General features: G+C 37.5%; 1 protein-coding gene and 1 long non-coding RNA gene across 2 annotated transcripts; both read right to left on the bottom strand.

The window, feature by feature from the left end:
* Nucleotides 1–1,876: 1,876 nt before the first annotated feature.
* Nucleotides 1,877–4,236, bottom strand: LOC117614868. The gene is made up of 2 exons (XR_004583930.1): nucleotides 3,858–4,236; nucleotides 1,877–2,556 (listed from the first exon to the last, which is right to left on the bottom strand). It is a non-coding gene; the product is annotated as an uncharacterized LOC117614868 (long non-coding RNA).
* Nucleotides 4,237–4,807: 571 nt separating this feature from the next.
* LOC117635990 (15-cis-phytoene desaturase, chloroplastic/chromoplastic) lies at nucleotides 4,808–15,304 on the bottom strand. The gene is made up of 14 exons (XM_034370405.1): nucleotides 14,918–15,304; nucleotides 14,687–14,819; nucleotides 14,409–14,497; nucleotides 13,812–13,869; nucleotides 12,878–13,033; nucleotides 10,709–10,857; nucleotides 9,677–9,796; nucleotides 9,089–9,302; nucleotides 8,893–8,995; nucleotides 8,274–8,321; nucleotides 7,685–7,730; nucleotides 6,579–6,766; nucleotides 5,949–6,111; nucleotides 4,808–5,250 (listed from the first exon to the last, which is right to left on the bottom strand). The coding sequence occupies exons 1-14, from the start codon at nucleotides 15,110–15,112 to the stop codon at nucleotides 5,191–5,193; spliced, it is 1,722 nt and encodes a 573-aa protein (XP_034226296.1). The 5' UTR covers nucleotides 15,113–15,304; the 3' UTR covers nucleotides 4,808–5,190.
* Between the last annotated feature and the right edge of the window lie 6,004 nt (nucleotides 15,305–21,308).

Below are 21,308 nucleotides of genomic sequence, written 5' to 3'. Positions count from 1 at the left end.
GGGATGTATTCACCCATTTGGTGCGAGGAGTTGTTGCATTCTCTGAAGATCCTTGGTCTGATTGGTTAGATGGTGATGAGAGATACATTGATTGGAAGCCTAAAAAAGAAGATGGAATTTTGGTGTCAATGTGCAGGATCACCATAGATGGGAAAGGCACTCCTTGGAGGATCTTCTATTTGACTCAGAAATCAAAGTGACGGATCTTTATAGAAAGATAAAAGAACACATCAGACTATATGTTATTACCTAAGATATCCCTCAACCTCATGATATAGTCTGATGTGTTCTTTTATCTGTCTATAAAGATCCATCACTTGGTTGATTTCTGAGTCAAATAGAAGATCCCACAAGGAGTGCCTTTCCCATCTATGGTGATTCTGCACATTGACACCAAAATTCCATCTTCTTTTTTAGGCTTCCAATAAATGTATCTCTCATCACCATCTAACCACTCAGACCAAGGATCTTCAAAGAATGCAACAACTCCTTGCACCAAATGGGTGAATACATCCCATTCGATCTCCAAACTTAGCTCCTTATCAAATACATCCTAAGTTTGGTGTAGTAAATCAAGGTACATGCATCAATATCACCATGAACTGAGGAATAATTCTTGACCATTTCATCCAAAGCTTCTATGTCACCGTTGCAATCTTCAATCCGAACCCCTTTCCAACCAACCAATTCAGTTTCCTCATCTTCAGTTCTTCAATAAATGTCTAACAAAGTCCCATCAAAAAGAAGATACTTGATCCACTAAGTACCGGAAGACGCCCAAGCAATTTCAAGTTTGACCCTCAAGAAACTGTCTCCATTTAGTTGAAGATAGAGCACTGTGTACTCCTCAATGGAAGGCGTGTCGTATTCTTCCAAATCCCCATTTTCAAATATAACATTCAGGACTTTCTCATGTAATTCGTGTGCATCTTCGCACTCTTTCATTCAGCACCACTCCTAGACAATAGGATTCATCATCGGTTGTGATCCTATAGATGTGCAAGGGCATTTGTTCCTCTGTTCCCTCACCTCCCACCAGCCTCATCATTACCTTCCCCTTCCTCCAATTCATTTTCCCTTGATCCTGTTTGGTCCCCGAGAAAACTGAAGGGAGGAGAAAGGACAAGGGAGTGTGAAATTTACATATTTTGTCATGTAGTTTGTAAACATTTACGTTAATTTTGCCGACTAATTGTGCTAAGCTTGATTGAGTTGTTCTATATACTTTCACTGTGAACCAAGTCCATGGAATATGTTTAAGTTGCAGTTTTGATTTTGTGTTCTTTCTGTATTTATCCGAAACCAACAGAACAACGTTCTGTAGATGGTTTATGAAACTAAGTTGTATGCATTTCAACCTTGAGATTTCAGGTTATGATGGTAATTTGCTTGGATTTCAGAGTTTTGATTGGGATCAGTGTTGGATTCATAATTGGCTTGCTATTAGGCATATTGAAGTCTGGATCAGTGTTGGATTTCATGCAGTTTCGGTTTTGCTAATTTTATAAATAGAGTTGCAACTTCTTATATTTCAATGACACATCTTTAATTCCGTCAATTTTTCCAAAGAAAAATAGACTTTGACTGGATGATTGGGGATATTTAGGGTGGTTTAACTTCATTGCCACCATCTAAAATATCTCAAATCGTGCATGCTTAAGTTAAGCTAGCTGGTTAGGACAATGAGCCTGCACATTTGCATAATCTTGAATGGATTAGTTCGAGTCCCTCTACCTGTATGTTAAAGTAATTTAGATTAGCGCTCGAATAATTTTTTTTTTGGTTATAAAAAAAAAAAAAAAAAAAAAAAAAAAAAAAAATCGTGTGCAAACCACATGCTATTTTTGTCGACTAAATTGATAAAATAACAACGTGATGTCGAATTGCAACATATCCATTTTATAGTGGCAAATTCGGTAAAATCACAAGGCCTTGATGAAACTTGACCCAAAATACAAGGGCCATTGGCGAGCCTTTCTATTTTCCTATGAAAGCGCAACCGTCCATTTTGTATTCGAGGAAAAATTTTAAGATAAACAAAAAATGTCCACACTATAAAAAACTAAAAATGATTCTTGTAAGTTGAATACTTCATGGAAAAGACTCACTGCGATTCCTATGTTTACAGCATTTGCCAATAAGAATTCATGATCTTGAATGGAAACATTTCAGGGAGGAAAAAAAATAATTAAACTTATGAACAAGAAAGAAAAGAATTATTAAAAAGACTTTTCAAGAAATTCTTAAATGAAAATCTAGAGCCCATAAATGTGATTATGTACCATAGCAGTGGTACATAATCACATTCCTCAGTGTTTTGGCCAAACACAGTGAGTGCTGGTATTCTGCCTTCTTGAGCATAACCTCGGAAGGAAGAAAGTAGCCTCACTTATCTAACTCTGAACTCATACAAGCATAAAATATTCCATTGCTTTCGAACATACCTGATTGGCTTAGAAAAATCATGCATGTTTGAACAGTTTCATGCTAAGCCAATGAAAGTATACAGCAACCACAAGGACCGGGAGAGTCAAGGGCACCAAAAAGCAATAATACCTATTATCAGACAAGAAACTAAGTTAGAAAATGAAGAAGAATAGGAACTTCAGTACGTTATGTCAATAACAAAAATCCAGTAAAAAAGAAAGTCATGTTAAACTTGGGGAACTTTCCAAATCAGCTTAATAGGTATGGGCATCAAGTCACTTACTAACACTCGAGAGTAAATAAAGCAACTGTCAACGAATTTTTGACAATCACTCAATACCTTAGACTTTCTTCTCTATATAAAAAGATAAATATACACATATGAACAACAATATCCATATCTCTTGCCATGCACAATTCAACCAGCCAACGCAAAAGATTGATATATTGACGAACAAAGAAAACTGTCCCATTTCATGGCCAGAGCAAGTTCAAAATTTTCCTTTGTGGATATCGCTCCACATTGGGATTTTGTACAACATGCAGTGACTGATAATTTGGACTTTTTGGCTACCGTCGAAGCTGACAGTTAAGATTTTGCACACACTTGTATGGTCAATCTTCCAAGCTCTTTTTCTTTACTCCCTAGCTGCTGTGTTTCACCTCAGGGAGGTACATACCTCCCGCATACAATCAAAACCCATCTTTTCACACAGATTACAGCATCCTAAATAGCTGTCACTTCCGCCAAAAAATAAATCCCTCTTCTTTAAAGCAACCTAAGAAAGCATATGATGTTGAATTACATTGCAGGAAAACCGCCTCATCAACACAAATTTGCAGGCAATCTCTACCTATTCAAATAAACCCCAAAGGGAAAGTCTGTAGATCTGTCCCAAACGTAGTGCTCAGTGTAATGAAACCCTATTCTCCTAACGACTGACAATAATACAGAAGAAACCCACCAGCTGGAAACTAATAAACTCACTCATATATATTGTTATCATAAAGCTAAGCATTCATTAAATAGATCAAGTAAGATCATATTGACAGAAGAAGAAAAAACAACATATGCTTACCCAGAAAAAGAGAACATCATATGGAGATAAATTATATAAATTGGCATTTTTTTTCTGATAGGTATCCAAATGTTATTATTGGATCACTACTGCATCAAACATATAGGTACTTGCACATTGCAACTTAATAACTTATAGAAGAACCCGTTATTTTTCCCTAATAAGTATGTCAAATCATATGGCAATTTTGTTCTGGAATGAATGATAAATGGAGTTTAAGCTAGTACATTGGATTCTGGGACTAATTTTGGATATGAATTAGCATTGAATAGTAACAGAAGAAAAAATAACATACATATAGGGGGGGGAAAAATACAAAATCACTTGGCTGAACCGAAAACAAGCAATTACCGGTCATTTTGTATGGCGGACAGGATAATATTATCTGAAGGTGGAAGAAGCTTGGATAAGACGGTAGCATAGAGAAAACCCAGAAAGAAAACAGAGCCGGATGCGATGAAAAACCATCCCCAAATCAAATTCTGTTGCATTTTACTTTTATCTTCCGGCCACTCTACACTTACATCTGCAGCCAAAAAAGAAAACCCAAAACTCGATTTTTTTGGGTCTGGTGCTCGTATGAGTAGAAGCGCCAAGGAGAAGGAGGAGAAGCTGTGGAGGAGAAAGCCCAGTGGAGAAGCGCGAAGAAGAAGAAGATGCGAACCTTTGGGTCTTTGTATTTGTATACTTCGCTTCTACGCACAGTATATTTGATCAGTTCACCCATCAAAACTTGAAAGTCCCATTTTGCCCTTTAAAACTAGAAGAACGACTCCAACATTAAGAAAAATCCTTACTTTTTGAACTTTCTGAGGGTAAAATAGAGGCACCCAGAAGTTTAAATCTCAGCCCTTCATTATTTCATTCAACCGTTATCATTTCTCATCCGCTATGCGAACTTGGAAACTTAACATTGATTTTGTTGTCCTTACGGAAATTTGGTATGACTAATGAAGTTAGAATATACGGGACACATGTGTAAAGTGGGGACTGAAACCAAATTTAATTACAAGGTGAAATTCTTAATCTAGTTCGTACAAACCATTCAAAGTTCAAACCGGTGTGGCCGATTTCTTCCAAGTTCCAACAACTCATTGACTGTCAACTCAATGGAATGAACTATATTTGTACAGAATTCATCTGCCGAATGATTCAATACAGATTCACACATTGGAAAGAATAATATAACTCATTATGAGTCGTAACGTACCACCACATCACAACTCTTATGAAGCCCTCGCCCCCATAGGGGATATTGTTGAGCGTAGGAGTAGCTTAAGCACAAGATGGGTAAGGTTGCGTTTTCTGTTAATCCCGAGCAATCAAGTATAATATAATTCTTAAATTGTAGAGTAACATTTGGAAAACAAAAATACATATTCATTTGGTTCTAGGATGGATTTACCTCTTTCCTTTTGCCAAATTTAATGGCTGGAATGACCATAGATAAACGCTCTGATCAGATTATATACACGTACACGCTCAATGATAGGGTACAAAGAATAACACCATTTTTTAAGAGATGCACCACCAAAGTGCTCAAAGAATTGTCTCCACATACATTGCCTTAAGGGGATGATTGGTGCCTAAATTGTTGTAATCCAATCGTTTACAAGCACTAACCCATTTTTAAATTATCATCCAGAAAAAACTGCACAGCTTGCCTCTACTTCAAGGTTTTTCGTCACCGAACGCTTGCCTCAGCCACCCTTGTTTGTCCCCGAGCAACAAGCAATTCGTAATCCTGGATATTTAAATACATGAAAGTTCAACATGCAAACAGAGGAGAGCACAGACATTACAAAGGCTTTGTCATCAAATACAACTCTACGCTAAAAGGACTGGAAATATTGAGGGCCAATTTCGTAACCTTTTGTCTTTGGTTTGTATTAAAGATAGAGTTGAAAAAGGAGAAAAAAGTGAGGACAGGACAGAGAAGATTGATGTAAAGTAGAGGGGTGACACCTCTCTCATTTCTCATCTACCTTAATCGTTTATTTTATANTATTCTCTCTATCTCTTTAACCAAAAGACAAAAATCTGAACACCAGAACCAAAACCAAAATTGCTATAATAAAAAAAAGGCCTAAACTACATGAAAACAACAATAAACTCATTCCTAAGGCATTTCAACCACTTAGAAAGTTCCTTAGTGCAGCACAGGAATTATGTGACTGATAATTATAGACATCGAAAAGATTTCAATTCAAGTAAATGCCAAAATTTCCATCACTAAATAATCAAAAAAATAAAAGTGGGATGACTCCTGTAAAGTAAAACCAGCAAAAAATGGAGGCAAGTGGTGCACGTTAAATATTCAAGAGATATTTTTCGTTTTTCACAGACCATGTTTGTAAGATATCAGTTTTAAGTAAATTCAGACATAGATGAACATGAGTGTTCATCATGCCATATAAATTCCAGTGTCCTGATGGAAATTACCTGTACAATTGCTTGTGCACAAAGTTTCCCTGACAGAACAGCACCTTCCATTGAGGCTAAATACTTTTGTTTTGTGTAATCACCAGCTAAATAGAAACCCTCTAGGGGAGATCTTTGCAAGGGACGGCAAGGTTCACAACCTGGTACAGTTTTGTAAACCGACCTGAGACAAAAATCAGTCATAATCAGTTAAAGCACAAACACCCATAACCAAGTCAACCACGGGCACGTCAGGCAGTGGCCCAATGGTCATGCCTCCTTATTCCTAGGGCATAGTTCTGGATTCAACTGCTTACGACATGGCAATGGAACTCCTTATGCAGAATAGTCCCGCTAAATCAACAAGTAAATAAATTAAAATCCAACCCTTCCATGTGAATTTGCTGCCCCGTAGTTTCCATTAAAGTTTTGTGTGAAAAATTAATAGCTAGAAATTTCCACATTAAATATAAAAAGGAAAATTTTAACTAGGCGGTATGAGACAATATGTTAATATTTCAATCAAACAAGTTCACGTGTAACACAAAGAGCCCCTGGAATTTATTTCCATTGCGTACTGGCAACATGATTTTTCAAATAATATTCATAAACATTCATTAAGATTCAAAACTTATGGCTATAAATTCAAACCTTGGTGTTTTCACAACATGGTACTTCAAAATCTTTGCTTTGCTTTGATCTGCAGCTATCTCATCAGGAAAGAGTTTTGCAAGTTCTTTGAGTGTAGCATCAATAATTTCTGAATCACTGCATGATATCCATTCTTCTGCTGGTGCAAAAACCAACTCCAGCATAGACTGGTTTGGATTGTAATATTCCTGCAATGAATTACAATGAATCATGTCCCCAACCCAAAAGTAAACTAAAATGAAAATGAAACTAAAAGGAATTGAAATGAGTTATACTTGATACTAAGAGAATATAATGAAAATCCATTAACTGATTTTTCCTGGATAGGGAAAACTGATACAATATTCTTATTACGTTGACATAAAAAATTATGCAGGAGGTAGCGTGGAACAATATCCATCCATAAATGAGTAGGTCTATAATTCATGCTTATGTGCTTCATCCATGGTTCCATAAAACAATATTTCTCATCAAACAAAAGAACATGTTATTCTCTTTCCTTTTAAATTTCTTTTGTGGTAAGAAATTTCAAAAGAATCAGTACAAGAATAGTACACAAGGATAAAAATTATATCATCTTTTTCTCATAATTGAATGATATACTTTCTCAGTCTTTTCGATCTAAATTCTTATTGCACAACCTAGAGAATTGTCATCTACCTCTAAAACAAATTATTTACAGTTCATGTTTAAGTCCCTAGACATATGCTTGTAGCTCACCTCTCTCATGACTGAAAAAACCTCCAATAAATCAATAATAATATATAAACCGCTGCCACACTATTATAAACAGGGTCATGACCAGTCAGGATGCAAGTATTATTCTATACAAAACAAATTCAAATTTTGAAAGATTCAAACAAAATGGTTATTTAACATTGAATGAGAAAAAGAGACAATACTGTTCCTTTTTCTCAAAATGTTTTCAACTTCGTTGCTATTAAAATGTTTGTCACTATATGCAAGATTTTGTGTTTTAATATTAGTTTCTCTAAAGATACGAAATGTATAGTTACATTATTAGATGCATGGTAGCTAGAAGTTAAAAAGAAAAATCAAACAATATCTACTGTGCTTACTAATAAGGAATAAATAACAGATTTTACCTTACATGTTACGGACATGTCGGCATAGACACTTAAAAGAGGACTTCTGCATTAGGGGAAAAAAAAGACCATGTCACAGATGAAACAATACTGGCACAATAAAAGGAGACCAAAGGCAGCAGACAGCATTATAAGAGTTTGGATACATTATACACCAAATAGGCTGTATTTTTTGTAGTTTTCTTTTTAAATTAAAATATTATCTAAACAATCCCAAGTTTGTCATCAAATTATAGATAAATTATAAACTTGGGATTGTTTAGATGATATTTTGGCCTGGACGGGATGTCTTATTTTGGCCTCCATTATGGATTGAAAGAAGATAAATTATAACACCAACTAAAGAAGATAAATTCTTTCTAGCTTCAAATGTTTTGGCCTGGACGGGATGGCTTATTATCTTTATGCAGCCCTTACAATATTAGAACCAACATTTTGTCATATATTATCCTTGGCTGAGTAACTTTAACACGGCCAGTCAGAATGTCAAGCTGCAAGCAGCAAACCTCAAAGAACCATGAGATACACACGGAAAGTAAGCATCACTGTAATATCTATGCTAAACTAAACAACTAAGTATGAGCAGGACCTGCTAAAAAGTAGATGATCATATGTGTTCTTCAGCTTTCTGTCAAACCTGTAATTAAAAACAATTCATAGCATCAGATTAGCATGCATATTACTAACATATTACTTCAGTGAAACAGAGAGTAACTTCAGACCGAAATAAAATGACAAAGAAATTGAGTAAAATAAATAAATCAATAGCAGGTTTCACATTACATTTGGAAATCACATTTTTGGGCCATTCTAAGCAATAAAACCTGAAAGGTATGGCTTTCATTGGCAATGACTGATTGACAAGGACTAAAGTGAGAACCCCAAAGAGGTTAAGAAAAGTACCCATAGCCAATCCCAATATCTTGTGATAAAACTTGTATTTAACTTAAAGAGACGTCCTAAACCATATAAGTTTTTTCTCATTTATTGAAATTTCCAGGCCAACAAAAAATTGAAGAAAGAAACCCATAAATTAGGCCAGTTGTCAATATACACCATCCAGTTCTATTTTCTGATCATGAAAAATTAAGGAATCAATACTTATTAAGTGAAAGAGAATGTGCGTGCGTTCGTCTCTGTGTGTGTGTCTGTGAGAGAGAGAGAGAGCTATTTGCATTATTGTTTAATATCAGTTAATATCCACTCACCATATGTGAACATTGATAACTGGAACGCCAACCAGTTTCTCCAATTTCTTGAAATATGGGATCTCTTTCCAGTTATCAGGCAATAGAAGCTTTAGGATATCAACTGTTTATAAGAAAACCAAACCACCACCTTAGGGAAACTGAAATATACACTTAAGTTCAACTATATTATCTGAAAAGAAAATTTGTGCGACACCTGGAGTGGCGAATACATAGGCATCTGCTTCAATCATGCTCCCATTATTTAGTACAAAACTCTTCACGGTCCCATCTTTATTTAGCTCAATTCTCTGTATGCGGGAATTAATTCGGACTTCACCGCCTAATGACTGGATATGATCAACAATTGGTGCACAGAGTCTCTCAGGGGGACTACCATCCAAAAAAGCCATCTTGGAACCGTGTTTCTCCTATACATGTGTTTGCATAGTATACTGATCAGGAAGTGCTAGGTTGTAACAAAAGTTGTCCTCTTAAGTAATAATATAGTGATCGCATATAGTGCATACAGAGATGGAACTCATCCAAAAATAAAAAATTATATTTCACAAGGAGTGATATTCAGGATAAGTTGCTTCTGAGATCTGACCCATGCTCCATCTAACATACAAAGGAAACTATATATTACACGGTTCTAACTTGCATTAATGATGCACATGAAGCTATACCATTATATCGTGAACTGTTCTTCTTTCACACCAATCTTTTATGGATTGGAAGAAAAACAAGATTCTTAGTAAAAGCAATCAATATGCATTGTTGAAAGTGAGGGAATTCACCATACCTGAAGGAATCGGTTCAAAGCAATCAATATGCACTGCATTGAAAGTTCATCAGGGTTAATAAAGTTCAGGGCCTTTGACATGGCAATAAACACCTCAGTAGTCACTCGATCCGGTATGCCCTGAGAGAAAAGGAGAAATCACAAGTCATTGTTTTTTTCCCTGTATAAACTATCTTCATCAAAATTCAATCTGATCAACCAATACGACAGGATCACATGAAATATACGACTGACCTGCAAATCATAAAAAAAGTCAATTTTATTTCATTTTATTTTTTGGCTGGTAGTTGTTTCAATCAATTAAATAAACAAAAATTGTAAAAACACTGAAGAAAAATCGCTTTCTGTTAACACAATCTCAGTTTTTTATTTCTATATCTCTTATTTTCTCACTGGAGATGTAAATTTTGTGGATTCAGTTATAATTAATTAAGAGTACATACAAGTTTATGCCTATTTTCCTCTGAAGGAGAAAACTAGTTCGGTTTTTCTAGATTTCAACAAGTTCGTCGAAATGTCTACCTCTTCAAATCTTGAGGCTCGCACTGCCACACTGACATCTTGACCATTATGAAACAAAAGCTTTAAATGGAAAACCAGATACAAGCTAGTCCCTTGGATTTTAGCCATCCAAACTAGTGTCAGGTATTGTATGTGCCGTAATAGCTAGTCTCTTATACATTAATAATTGACAAGAAGTAGATCTCCTTTTCATAATTTCATTGTCTATCTGCTAGTACTGGGAACTTTGACTAATATTAATTATTCTCAGCAAACTATATGATTTGGTCCTCTAATATTTTCAGTAGGTACTTTATCTGAGCACATCGTGTACTGAGATCAACCAATCTTGGCCCATTTCATGATTGTGAAACTGAATGACCAAAGAAGCAGGTTTGGTCTAACCCTTTACTTTTCAACTCATTACAATATCTGCTCATGGCACATAAGCTCCTAGCTATATATATACACAAACACGTCTAACTCAGCCAATAAAACATGCAAAAACATTTATCAACTACATTAGAGTACCTGTTTCCTCATCCAATCTTTTACACTCAAGCCATCTTGGGCTTCAACATAAGCCTGCCCACCAAGAATTGCTGGCAGTAGTCCAATTGCAAACTTGATTTTCTCTGGCCAAGTCAGCATCTCATTGTTCTTCAATATGGCCCATATTCCTGCCAGCCACAATCACAAACAGCTCAAAAAAGTAATAATATATACAGAGAGATGTCCTCTCTCTTCTCACTTTATACAAATATTATATATATGCCTACTCTCTTTATATATAATATATATTACACGGAGAGAAAGAGATACAAGAGACCGGGGGGGGTAGTGATCCCTTGCCAGAAATCCGGCATGTTACGTGGCCAGAATGTTAATCAGGACAGGACCACACATTCAGGCATAATATTAACTAATGATGGTTTTGATTCTCAGTCTAATAACATAACTCTGACAAGAAAAAAATTCCTTACATATATCTTACCAAACAAAGAAAATATTTTACTAACACCCAAGGTGGCCCATCAATTAGGACTCTTAACAGCACAAGCAAAGAATGAATTTACAATCGCATGCATCATTTAATCTAAGCATAATTCAGAAACAAGATATCTAATCATTAGAATATAGCAGGCTGAATCCTCAAGAATACATGCATGTAGATCATGGAAGCACCAGCGTTGTCTTCCAAGAATTTTGCTTAAACTTTAATATTACTTTTTATAAAATATCTAAAGACACTTGTATAAATATATTTAAAGTTACTTAAATTTTGTTCAATTAATGAAAATCCAGAATATGGAACAATAGGAAATTGGAAATTGGAAATGAATGAAAGACAAGAAAACTCATCCGAGACCACTAAAAGATACCAAGGTCGTGCAACTAAGGGGAAAAAAATTGATGCATTAGCCACGGTTCCTTGAGCCTATTCCATAGTTCAATGGACCGCACACCAGGTCCTTTTTCTCCCATCTGGTTGTCGCTGGTCTTGAGCAGTTGGGTTTGGCTTACTCAATATCTAACAAACTTGAAGCTCAAATTCGTCCTGAGTTCTGTTTTCTCTAAGACAAAGCCTAGGGCTAGGTAAAATTTGGATCCATTGACCTAACCAGATGAAAAATGAGCCCAAACATAACCAACCATCTTTAAACAAGGAGATATTGAGAGGGAAAAAAACACAAATCAAGAGCAAGTTCATGAAAGAAACAGAGGGCTATAGGAATCAGAAAAAAGAAATAAAAGAGACGGAACAAGACAAGAGAGAATTGGATTCTTATTGATGACTTCAACTGTCCATACTTACAATTCTTCGTGCCTTTTCTCAGAAAGCATATTGATTCTAAAATAGTGTTCGACTGAAACACCATTGCCTATTTGAGCCCTCAAATTCTGGAATTTAATGTGTATTTCATGCTTGTCTTGGGCAAAAGAAAAACTAAAACATATTGTGTGTTTCCAACAAAACAACATAAAACTACATATTTGATTATCATTTCTCTCCCTTGTATGAAAAGCACCATGTGCCTCCAAAAAAATTTCTACTGTCTTGACAAGAATTCACCTAAAAGACCCTGCTAAAGATACCCAGTCTCCTAACGCCCAAACCTTCTTACTGAGTACGGAGTAAAATCATCCGAATTCACTAGATGATAATTAACATTCTCGTACTATTTTCATCCATCCCACAATAAAAAAAAAAAATCTCTTCACATTATTAAAGACATAGGTTTAAGCGGACCAACTCGGAATTTATCTTTTCCTTGGGAAACATGAAAAGGTGGTGAACTAGACAACACTCTTGATAATCTCTACCCTTCAGGAAGAAATCGATTTGTCCATCCTACCAATCTTCTCAGATTGCCAACCTACAACCCAATGCTGCCACCAAGCCTCCGAACTACCAATGTCATCCACCAGATTATATGAATTTTAGAGTAGTCTTTGGCTATTTGTAAAATCCCAGAATCTTCTGTTAATAACATTATAATAAAGGGTTGACAGTGTGAGTGTTGGTTATCAAATATGGACAGTCAGACAATTAAGTAAACAAGGTATTGTAATACTTGAATCTACTAAAATTATTTTGTAATGTTTGTATAAATCAAGCTACTTTCCAAGGAATGGAATGAATTCCTGCAGTTGTAGAGAAACTATTGTCAAATTTCAAGAGGTGGCTAAATATCTTACCATTTAAGGGTGCTGGTAAAACTTCAGGGAAATCAAACCGGCTGAACTCTCCTGGTTTGCTTGGCATTGCAAATATCATAGAATGCTCCTTCCACTGCAATCGATCATCAATACCAAGCTCACCAAACAGGTTCTGAATATTCGGATAAGCCCCAACTTGCCAATACAAAAAATATGTATCATAAGAAATAGAATCCATTACCCGGCTGCTCTATGTATAAGCACTAGAGACATCAATAGTCTATTTTTAAAGAAAATTCCTAAAGCAAAGTTAAAGAACCAGTTTCATTAAGCACTAAATACATAATGTAGATTGATCTTGGATAGAAGACAGACAATGAAAAAAGATACTGGAAATGCTTGGGTTTGAACCCCCCTACATACAACAGGTGGCAGATTTTAAATTTTCTGATTTTATAAGTACTGCTTATCCACCCTTTTCCAATATAATTCTAAAAACTTGGTTGATTAACATTTTGATACGTCCACCTAAAATTAATTTTATTCACCCCTCTCTGTTGCAACTTATATATTAGCTAAAATTTTGTATTGATATAGAATATTACAAATTTATATATAAACCAATTTTGGTCAAAAATGAAATAGGCACTTTATTTAAAAACTTTATCTTTTCAGAGAATACAATGGTTCACTTGCAAGCACAATCGCCTGCCAGTGTAATTTTCTCAGCCTTCAATACTCTATGAGAGATTTTTGTTTTCTTCAAACAGAACAGAAAAATAGTGGACTCGATACCCTTACAGAGTCTGAACTTTGGAAGGAGAACAATGCAAGCTACTAATTACTAGGAATCTCATTTCCCAATTTATTATACTTTATCATCCTCTCCCATACCAGCCACCCAAATGTAGCATGATGATTATTAAAGTTGAAAAAAAAGATTTTTTATAAGTGAAAAAACTATTAAACTCACAGAAGATATGTAGGCCTGTTTCGTACCAGTCTCCATCCTTATCTTTCCATGCTGCCACCTATCAAAAAACTGGATATTTCAATAAGCAATTAATAGAAACAACAAAAATATCTGAGATATGAAGTTAGAATGTGGATAAATATTGGACAGTGACCCTTCCAATTGGGTACTCATTGGCCACTGATTTTGGAAGCACAAACAAGGACATAATTATAAGTTGGAAGACTAGAAAGCACAGTTATAAGAGTCAGATTCGCCCCTTGGAACTTTCCAAGAGCAAATTCTCTATCTTTGCACTTTTTCTTAGATGGATTTTCCCCACTTGCTTATGTTTTCCTTTTGTGCAGGTTTTCCAGAACTTAGTGTCTTTCTTTTTGGCAAGTTATAGTAAATTTATTTAATTATGTAAGACTGTCCTTCCCTTGCAATTCTAATAAATTTCTTCTCTCCTATCCTTATGTTTTTTTTTTCTTTCTAAATTTTAATAAATGATATTTTCTCTCTAATCATTAGCCGCAAAACATATAAAGTTATAACTTTTTCAAGCTAACAGCAATATGGTCTTGAAGTGGGATAAAGTTATAGCAGCTGAAAAACCTTTCCGCCTAGAACATCTCTTGCTTCCAGTAAGATAGGTTTATGACCTGCATCAGCCAAATATTTTGCAGTTGCCAGACCAGCCAAACCTGCAAAAATTCAGAACAGAATAAATATTTATCACATAATGAAAGATAAAATGTTATATATAGTATCCATAAATTTTGAGTTCACTATAAGACAAGCTTAAATTGGGCATGAGCATCCAAAGAAAAATGGAAAAAAGAAAACCCAAAGCAATTTTAAGAATATATAATAAGTTTGTATATCATAATCACCTGCACCAGCAATCACGACCTTCAACGGCTTAGCTGGACGAGGAGAGGCTCGGAAAGTGGAAGAGAAATATGCAGCTTCTAAGAAATTAGCAGTATTGTCAAGGTCTGGTCTTGGATAATCAACGCAAACCACCTACACACCATTACAATTACACGCAAAAAAGTTTATTACCCTTTTAACAATTTAACAATTTAGCAACTAAACCACTCGTACTTCTAGAGAAAACAAACCTTCAAAGGGCAAGCACCATTCCTCGGCCTTCCATAAATAGCTTGTGGGCTTAAAAATCTACAGCTTTGAGCCATAAACTCACTACCTTTAAATGAAAAGGCATCGCATCTGGGAGTGTTTCGTAGCTTTTGAGTGTTGATGATGCTAGCTTGGCAGCTCAAGTTAGCAGCAGAGACACAAGCCCACTGAGACATTTTATCAAACAGGTTGTGCACAGAACAGGAGTCTCAGCTGCTGAGGGAAGAAAGGGAGCTATCTTCAGCTCCAGTTGTAGTGGGGGAGAGAAGAAAAAGGGAGGAGGAGGACGGGTTGTGTGAAGTGTGGGTGGGTGGGTGGTTGTTTGTGGGTGGAACGCTGAACACATGAGCTTGTTGGGTGAGTTTCCGTCTCATCTTTGGCCAGTTGTGAAAGTGAGGCTTGGTATCTGCCAAAAGTGGCATTTTGAGTTTGTGGGTTAGGTCAGCGTTAAGAATATTCCACTAAGCGCGGTAACAGTTGAAGACACCCAGTCACAATTCACAATGCATGCCTTTTCCCTTCGCACACCACCTTAAATATTTACACCAAATGCCCCTGGATATTACGATCAAATTTCACTTTGCCCTTTCAAATTTAAAGTGGTTCACTTAGGTCTAGTTTGGGATTGCTGTCACTTTTAAAAAAAGTTGCTTATACTGTGTTTTTAAAATAATTAGCTGTAAAGTAAAGCATCTCCATGTTTGATAAACAATATTTTTAAAGTGCTGTTAGTACAAAAAGCAATGTCAAAACCGTTTGGTAAATTTTAATATAAAATTGTTGTAACTGTGGATAATTACTAAAATAGAAATGATGTTAAAAGTGTTATGTATCATGTGGTGGTAGTGGTAGTGATGGAGTGAAGGTGGTGGTGGTGATGAAGGTGGAGTTGGTGGTTGTGGTAGTGGTTGTGGTGTTGGTTGTGGAGGTTTTAGAGGAGGAGGTGGTTGTGGTGGTAGTGGTGGTGGTTGTGGTGGTGGAGGTGGAGGTGGAGGTGGAGGAGGTGGCGGTGGCGGTGGTCGTGGAGGTGGAGGTGGAGGAGGTGGTGGTGGTGGAGTTGGTGGAGGTGGAGGAGGTCGTAGTGGAGGTCGTGGTGGTGGTGGTGGTGGTGGAGGTGGAGGGGGAGGTGGAGGATGTAAGAACCCAAAACAAAATATCTAAAAAGAAAGAAAATATCTAAAAAGTGAGGAAAATATCTTTTAGCGAAAAGACAATTTTGCCCTTGTATTATTTAATAGGGAAAATTTTGACTTTTTGATTGAGAAAGAATTTGGGAATTCCGCTTGCGCCATTGCGTAGAGCACGGCGAAAGGAGTCCGTAGACACGGAGTGGGCCCGAATCGGAGTTGTAACGAAAAAGTTATGGTCAAAAGAGTCTCAGTGGCATAACCGTAAATATTTCGAAGTTGCATCTATATAAACCCAGACTCTGCGCGAAACGGGCCGCCGACTTCCAGAGGGTGCTGGCGCCGCCTCCAAGCTCCAATGGCCACGGGACCGGTGGCGTTGGAACCGCCATCGAGTCCCCTACCTTCTCCAACCGACCTCAACCCCGGGGCCGCCCTGAGCTGGCCGGCAAATCGTGTTTTCCGACGGAGGTTCGTCCGAAGCTACCCAAACTTCCAGCTCGAAATTCTCCTTCGTTTCTCCACCAAATCGTTCGAGTAAGGTATGGTTTCTCAGCTATTTTTCGTGCTCTAGCTGATGGGTGTATGGGGTTCGATCGATTTTAGCTCTAAGGGGTTCGATTTTGAACTTGAAAATTCGGCCGAACTTCGGCCCTTCGAAACTACTGTATCCGGTCACTTTTTGGGGGTGGTCCAAGAACAAAAGTGACTCCAAATGGGGTGTTTTACCTAGGGTAGGAGTTTGGAGTCTTGGTTCCGAGATTTTTCGGCCACCCGAAATCGCTTTGGACACCCGATCTGTCCCGCGCGTGTGGCGGCGCGTGGCCCAGGGTGGTGGCACGGCTCTGGCCAGTTTTGAGGTCCTCGTGTCGTCACGAGCGCGTGGGATTTCGCGGATCTCGATTCGGAGTCCGTTTGAGCCCGAACGGATTTTCCATATCGCGCGATCCGTGGGTGCAGTGTCGTGTAATCGTTGGATCGCGCTGAATTTTGGATATGTCGGCCTACGTGATTTCAGGATCGCGTAGGATTCGACGGATCGCGAATCGGAGTCCCGGATACTCCGGAATCGCGAACCCTGGGGCTAGGGTTAGGGTTTTAAGCGATAACGCGATTTTGGTCAATCCGACCGTCCGATTCGGACCAAATTCGCAGAACATGGTTCCCGTTCTATGAGAAACCTTCAGGGAAGTCCAGATTGGCCATCGGAGACCGTGGACCCCACGGGTCCCAGGTCGGCCGATCTGATAGTTATCGCTTAGCTGAGTATCGGACCTCCCAAAACTGGTCCAACTATCCGAAAAGGCTAGTGTGGGCATATGAGTATTTTGAATCGAAAAGTACGTATTTTAGGAGTCGGGGGCAGGGTGTTTAATTGGAATTCGTTTTATTCAGCAGTTTATTAATTTAATCTTTATGGATAATCAGGCACCAGGAACCCGACAGAATTGCAAAGGAGACCTTCGAAGGGTCGCAGTAGCTTGGACCATCTGTGAGTGGACTTTCTTTCATAAATCAGATTTCATGAATGATTTGATGTGCTTTTATGTAAATAAGTTTTATAAATGAGTTTATATTGATTTTATATAAATAAGTTTTTAGAGATGAATTTATTTGAATAAGTTTCTTTATTTGATATTAAGTAAGTTTTATTACGGTTCGGAACATGATCAGTACAGTAACAGTTCTATAAATCTATGCTGCTTATTTATCAATTATAGAAACAGAGTTTGAGGTTGAAATCAGATGAGACAGCAGCACAATTTGTGATTTCAGTTGTTATTCAGATTTTTCTAAAGGCTTTTATTTTAAACCCACCTCGTACCCATTTTCTTTATGGTGATTACCCAGAGTCGGACCGATGTCTACGGACATCCAGTCTGATTATAGTTCAGTCAGTGCACTTGACTTTGCCTCACGAAGTTTCGGGGACGCTCGGACCGTGAGTGCCAGGATTTGCGGCTCGGCAGACTTGGTGTCCCGAGACCTGCCAGGATTGCGGCTCGGCTGACTTTGTGTCCCCGAGACCTGCCAGGATTGCGGATCAGGCTGACTACGGTCCCCTGCATCCTGCCAGAGCGACTCGAGCTGACTTGGTGTCATCGAGGAATCTGCCGGCGGGACAGGCTGATCATAGTCCCCTGATTTCGCCAGTTTGCGGCTCGGGTAGCCTGTGTGACGCCCGAGACCTGCCAGGGAATTGACGGAAAAGACAGGGGGACAAACTGGTGGTATTTTCAAAGGATTTTGAGTTTCTTTTATTAAATTATGATTTTCAGTTATTTTAAATCAGTTTTTCTGATTTTTCAGGCATAGATACCTTTATATTTGTTCAGTTATGCAAGGTTTGAGTACAGAGTTTTTATACGTTTGATTTCAGCACTTTTATGAAAGCTTTGATTTCAGTGGTTTTGTATGAAACTTTCGAGCTTGAATATGACTGATATAGAATGCCTTGAGTTGAATATGCCTGATGCAGAAAGAACGTATTCAATTTTATTTAGCTAAATTTTCTTTTTACAATGGGGGATATTATGTTATGAAAATTGTTTTGAAGAACATTATTTTTGTCCACTCACATTTCCAACCTGTTTTTCGCCCCCAGGCCATAGAAGTACGCGGGATCCACCACCGGGCCATTCTTAGCTTCCATGTCTCAAACCAGGTATGGTATTGTAGAAATCCTCACAACCCTGAGGGACTCAGAGAACGCTCCGATATCCAGATGGAAATGTAGTGATTAGAGTTGAAATTGGTTGATTGACTATTCTGGCAGTTGGTGAAGAATTATTAGCTTGTTTAACAGGTGGAAAACTTTGGGATTAGTCAAAATACAGGGGAGACTCTGCCGAATTTTCGGCAGAAGTCTAAGGAAATTTTAAAGCAATATTGAAATAAGAAGGGTAAAAAGGTCATTTGTGCCCGACATTCGCCAGGTGTCGGACACGCACAGGACTTGGCTCGAATTCCAAAGTGGAAATTGGGTCGGGTCCTGTCAGAGGAGGTGGTGGTGGAGGTCGTGGTTGTGAAGGTGGTGGCGGATGATGAGGAGGAAAAGGATGTGGTGGTGGTGGTGGTGGTGGCGGTGGTTGTGGAGGTTGTGAATGTGGTGGTGCAAGTGGTGGAGTTGGATGTGGAAGTGTAGGTGGTGTCATTTTTTAAAATGAATGATGGTAATTTGAGAATTAAAAAAATTCATTAAAGGTTCATCTTTACTTCTTTTGAAAGCAGCTTTGAAAAGCAACCCAGAGCCTACTTTTAAAAGCTATTGTCAAAAGGCCACTGCTTTTAAAATAATCGAGATATTTTATTTTTACCAAACACCTTAAACAGCTTAACTTAAGTGAAGCAGATTTTTGGCCAAAAAAAGCAATCCCAAACGGGACTTTACCCCGTTTGACTATAGTTTGATGACTCACTTTGCCCCTACCATCAACTCCATCCAAAACTCTGTTAAAAATGATGACGTGGCATGGGTGTTTGCATAATTTTGTACCCATGGTTCATTATTCACTAATTGAGGGGTGACGTTTCAAGTGGAGCCCACCTCCACATAGATAAAAATATAATTAGATATTCTAATGATTAAAACTAATTTAAAAATTAAAATAAAACATTAAAAAATTTAGAACTAAAAAAATATCTCTCCCTACCTCTCTCTCTCTTTACCCGATCCTCTCACCCAAATCCCACCCACACCCATCCCCTTACCCAGCCACACCAACCATTGCCCCCTCTCTCTCTTCCAAATCGCTATCTCTCTTTCTCCTTTCTTCAACAACCATGAAAAATAATTAAAAGAAAAAAACATGCAAGTCATCATCTCTCTTTCGTATCTCCCTCCTTCTCATTCCCCTCCGCCTTCCACTCCCACTCCCCATCTGATCTCTCTCTCTCTCTCTCTCTCTCTCTCTCTCTCTTTTTGCACTCTTTCTCTCACTTTCTCAAATAATCAACAATTTTGTTGAAGAACAAAAACACCATAGCAGAATGAACGGGAAAAAAAAAGGACAAAAAGGAGATGACCACGGCACCAGAGAGAACATATGATACCAACACAACAATGGCAACCTACAAGTGCATGCAATTTAAAAACCCAAAATTTCCCCATACAACTTTGACTCCTAAACAATCGGGCCCCATCCCAAGATATGCTTAGGTCAACTTCAAAAAATCAGATCTTGCCCCACCCCGACGCTATCGACTTCTTCATTTTTGGAAAATTTTGATTTGGAGATTTTAGGGGCAAGCTCAATCCACTGTCATGCAGAGTGGTTGAAGGTGCTGGGTGGGTTCAGTTTGTGGAAAGGGATGGTGTGAGTAAGCTGGCTGTGGTTATGCCATACTGCATCATAAAAGGAATTTTTCATAAACTCAATATGCAGTTCTGACGAATACTTACGGAATTGAATAAGAAAACACCAAATCTATCATGCATACTTACTTGGTTGCCAAGCCCTCAATATTTCCTCCAACACCAATGGTAATGTAAACTGGTGCGGATTTATGACACATATTAACAGAACAAGGCCGCAAAATAGACATACAACGACGAAAAGTACAATAATACGCCGTTAAATATAATTTTCACGACAACAAAAAATATGACGTCTTTAAGAAAATTAGAAGACGACGTTATTGATTCCTACCACGTCGAATATATAAAAACAGCCGTCGTATAATACATTTTCCACTTCGATTTTTCTATAAAACATGGCGTGGAAATAGTTGTCAGTGTCATTGTTTACGACGTATGTATTTATATATTAGACGTTGAAAAAAACAAACAACGTCGGTTACGAATATATGAGAGTCGTATTACAAAATTTATCCGTCCTATTTTCAGAAACAACAACGACGATAAATTAGACGTTGTTAAATAAAACAACGTCGAAAAAAAATAAAAACAGACGTGTTTAGTCTGCATAAGTTTTAAAAAATAGTCGAGGATGAGAATATACGACCAACACAAACAAATCACCGTCGTTAAAAAGGAAAAATATGACATATTAGAAGAAAAAGGCCGCAAGATAGGCATACAACGGCGATATTTAAAACATTACGCCGTTAAATATAATTTTCACGACGTTATTGAAAACTACTCTGTCTCTTATTGAAAACTACTACGTCTTTAAATACATGAGAAGACGACGTTATTGAAAACTACTGCGTCTCTTATTTACAAAAGACCGTCGTGAAATAAGTTTTCCACTTCGATTGGTCTAAAAAAGATGACGTATATATA

This window comes from Prunus dulcis, chromosome 1, assembly GCF_902201215.1.
Source record: "Prunus dulcis chromosome 1, ALMONDv2, whole genome shotgun sequence".
NCBI lineage: Eukaryota > Viridiplantae > Streptophyta > Magnoliopsida > Rosales > Rosaceae > Prunus > Prunus dulcis.
Note: the sequence above shows the minus strand (reverse complement) of the source record. Positions and strands in the feature narration are given on the sequence as shown.